A 3,047-nucleotide genomic window follows, 5' to 3' on the forward strand; every position below is an offset into this window, starting at 1 on the left:
CACTATATGTGATACATTCGACTTTAAGTTTGGCATATACAAATTTAAACGGAACAAAAGTAATTGTAAATAGTACACTGAGTTGTTCCACTGTTAATATATGTTTGTGGAGTTATATATTATAAATCATATATTATCAAAGTTTATTAAAAAAGCATATAACAATTTAGAAGATGAAAGGGCATCATCCTCGGGGAAAAGAAACCATTTCCCCCTTCTATATCCTTCTAAAAGAAAGAACTGAAGCGAGGGGAATATATTGTATCAACAAGATCTGCGCGAAATATGTATGCATGTGTTGTTTGTGAGCTATAAGTAACCATGCATCGACATGTTCCTCTTGCTCCTTGTATTATCGTTGGTCGGATATGGCGGTATCAAACACTCGAGCTGTATTGCTCTTGCTATCGGCGTGGCCATACCTAATACAGCTTTGTTATGCTTCTACTCTCTCTTACAATTTCTCGGATCCACAAAGCTTCACCTCAGGGGATCTACATTTTGAAGGTGATGCATACCTCGGCGACACCTCGGTCGTCCTGGCCAAGAAGGGCACCGGCGAAGTCAACCCAAAGGCCGGACGAATACTGTACAAGCAACCGTGCCATCTCTGGAGCAACACCACCGGCGAGGTAACGAGCTTCACCACCACCTTCTCCTTCCTCATGAACGGCGGACAGGGCGGGCTGGCATTCTTCCTCACGTCCTACCTGCCGATGGTCGCCGGCGCCGGCCAGAACGCGCCAGCAGGCGGCGGCGATCAGCAAACGGTCGCCGTGGAGTTCGACACCCATGGAATCCTGGGTGGAGCCCGACCATGTCTACGCACAACTCGTCGGAGAAGAAAGCTTACAAGGTCGTCGCTGGCGACCTTGCCAACGGTGAATCGAAGATTGTGCGGATAAACTACATCAATACATCGAACGTTCTCGCTGTCACGCTTGGTGATCTCAAGACGAGCACTTCTCTCATACTCAACACAAGCGTTGACTTGAGGCTGTTTCTGCCGCAAGAAGTTACCATGGGTTTCTCGGCTACCACTGCCACAGCCACAGGCTCTTCACAACTCGTGTCCCGTGAGGTGCTCTGGTGGTCATTCAGCACATACCTGACAGAAGGTAATCTGCCGGCACTGAAATCCACTCCTCTTTTATCTGGTATGACTAAGTACTCGAATTAATAAGGGTTAATTGGATTTATGCCACTGTAAATATGACAAATTAGAAAAATATCACTACTATTCACGATATAGGCTGGGTGTCACTGGAATTTTGATAAATTAGATCCATACCACTCCGTCGCGTTTTCCATCCTTTCCCGTTAGTTTCCTAACTCCGTGCCGCCGTGAGGGCTGAGACCGAGACTGATCAACAATTGCTGAATATCTGAAATCAAAAACCAAAAACGATGTACAACTAGCTAATCGCAACATGTAAAGATGGATTTGTGAAAGTAATTAATCAATCAAGAGGTGCAGTGTGTCACTGATGCGACGGCGGCGTCCTCGACCGACCGTCCAGTTTCAGCGGCAGAACTCCGGCGTTCGACAGCCGCCCCGCCGTCGGCTTGAACCCGACCACGCCGCACAGCGCCGCCGGCATACGCACAGACCCTGCAAAAGCGCGGCAGCGTCGGTCACAGTGCATGCGCAAGATCGAAGAGATCGAGACCGAGCGTGTATGACGGTTTATTTACCTCCGCCGTCGACGCCGAGCGCGACGGGGCAGAGGCCGGCGCAGACGGCAGCGGCGGAGCCGCTGGATGAGCCGCCGGAGACACGGCCGGGGTTGTGGGGGTTCCTGGTGGAGCCGTGGTGCGGGTTGTTGCCGCTGGTGAGGAGCGGGTCGGTGGCGAGGAGTGGAGGATGACGCCGGCCGGCAACTCCGCCGCCGGCCTCAGTGGCGGAGCTGGACAGAAAATCGAAGGGGGCCAGCCGGCTTTTGACAGTTCAAAAAATTAGCAATTTCTCTTTTTTTTCATGCATTGGCAATACATAAAAGCGAATAGTTTGCAAAAGTCGACGACAAAGATCAGCTACAGATGTTAGATTTTGAAATTTAGGATTGGTGGGTACATCAAGTTCATAGTGACGTAATTGATATCTCAAATTGGCTCTCTTGTTCTAAAAAATCAGCAGGATAGAACTTTGAAGCTAGAGAGCACACTTTGTCAATGTTGAATGAACTGAATGAATCACTTGGATCCAAAGATATACACAAAGTGAGAACCTTTGTTGCTTGTTCACTGAATCTGCTATGATATATGGAGGTAATAAAAAATTTTGTTTTTATTGGGAGGGGCCATGGCCCCAGCCAGCCCCCCCTCAGTTCCGCCACTGGCCGGCCTTTATGCCCTCGGCTTCATGGAAAGAGTGGGAAAGACAGAAAACGTGACGGGGTGGCATGATCCAATTTTTTAAAATTTCAGTAGCATCCAACCGATATGACGAATAGTAGTGGCTTTTTTTAATCTGCCATATTTATAGTGGCATGGATCCAGATAACCCAATTAATAATAGTTGTGATAAAGATCTCATATAGATCCACTCATTTTGTTGAAAGAATTCTCTATACTGCATGGAACATTTGGAATCAACGAAATGCTCTCATTTTTCAGAATGTACCACCTTCGTTTGTTTCCTAGAAAGCTCTCTTTAAGATTGATCTTTCTCTTTTAGTCTTTAGATTAAAAGTTTCTGAGAGACAAGCTTTATCTCAGTGGATAAACATTTTGTAAATTATTTGTATTCCTTCTTCCCCTACAGTGTTTCCCCTCAAAATAATAGTCGTGACGTTGCATTGGATTCAACTAAATTTATGGATTTGGATTTGCTATAAATGTGGCGTTGCATTGGATTCAACTAAACTTATCAATTTGGATTTGCTATAAATGTGGCCAGTTTTTTCTACGAAAATTAGTATATTTTTTGGCCATAGGATATATATGTGCTAGCGCGTATAGCAGAAAAAATGTGCAAACCGCGGTGGCTGGGAGTGGAATCAATCCATGCTATTCTAGGTTGTAGTGATAGCATCTAACCAATTGAG

The 3,047-nt window shown here is 46.0% G+C and overlaps 1 protein-coding gene across 1 annotated transcript; it reads right to left on the minus strand.

The window, feature by feature from the left end:
• Nucleotides 1–1,217: 1,217 nt before the first annotated feature.
• Nucleotides 1,218–2,085, minus strand: LOC107278840 (fatty acid amide hydrolase). Its single transcript, XM_066303961.1, has 4 exons — nt 2,075–2,085; nt 1,696–1,937; nt 1,514–1,612; nt 1,218–1,385 (listed from the first exon to the last, which is right to left on the minus strand). The coding sequence occupies exons 1-4, from the start codon at nt 2,083–2,085 to the stop codon at nt 1,321–1,323; spliced, it is 417 nt and encodes a 138-aa protein (XP_066160058.1). The 3' UTR covers nt 1,218–1,320.
• Between the last annotated feature and the right edge of the window lie 962 nt (nt 2,086–3,047).

Source organism: Oryza sativa, chromosome 9 (genome assembly GCF_034140825.1).
Source record: "Oryza sativa Japonica Group chromosome 9, ASM3414082v1".
NCBI lineage: Eukaryota > Viridiplantae > Streptophyta > Magnoliopsida > Poales > Poaceae > Oryza > Oryza sativa.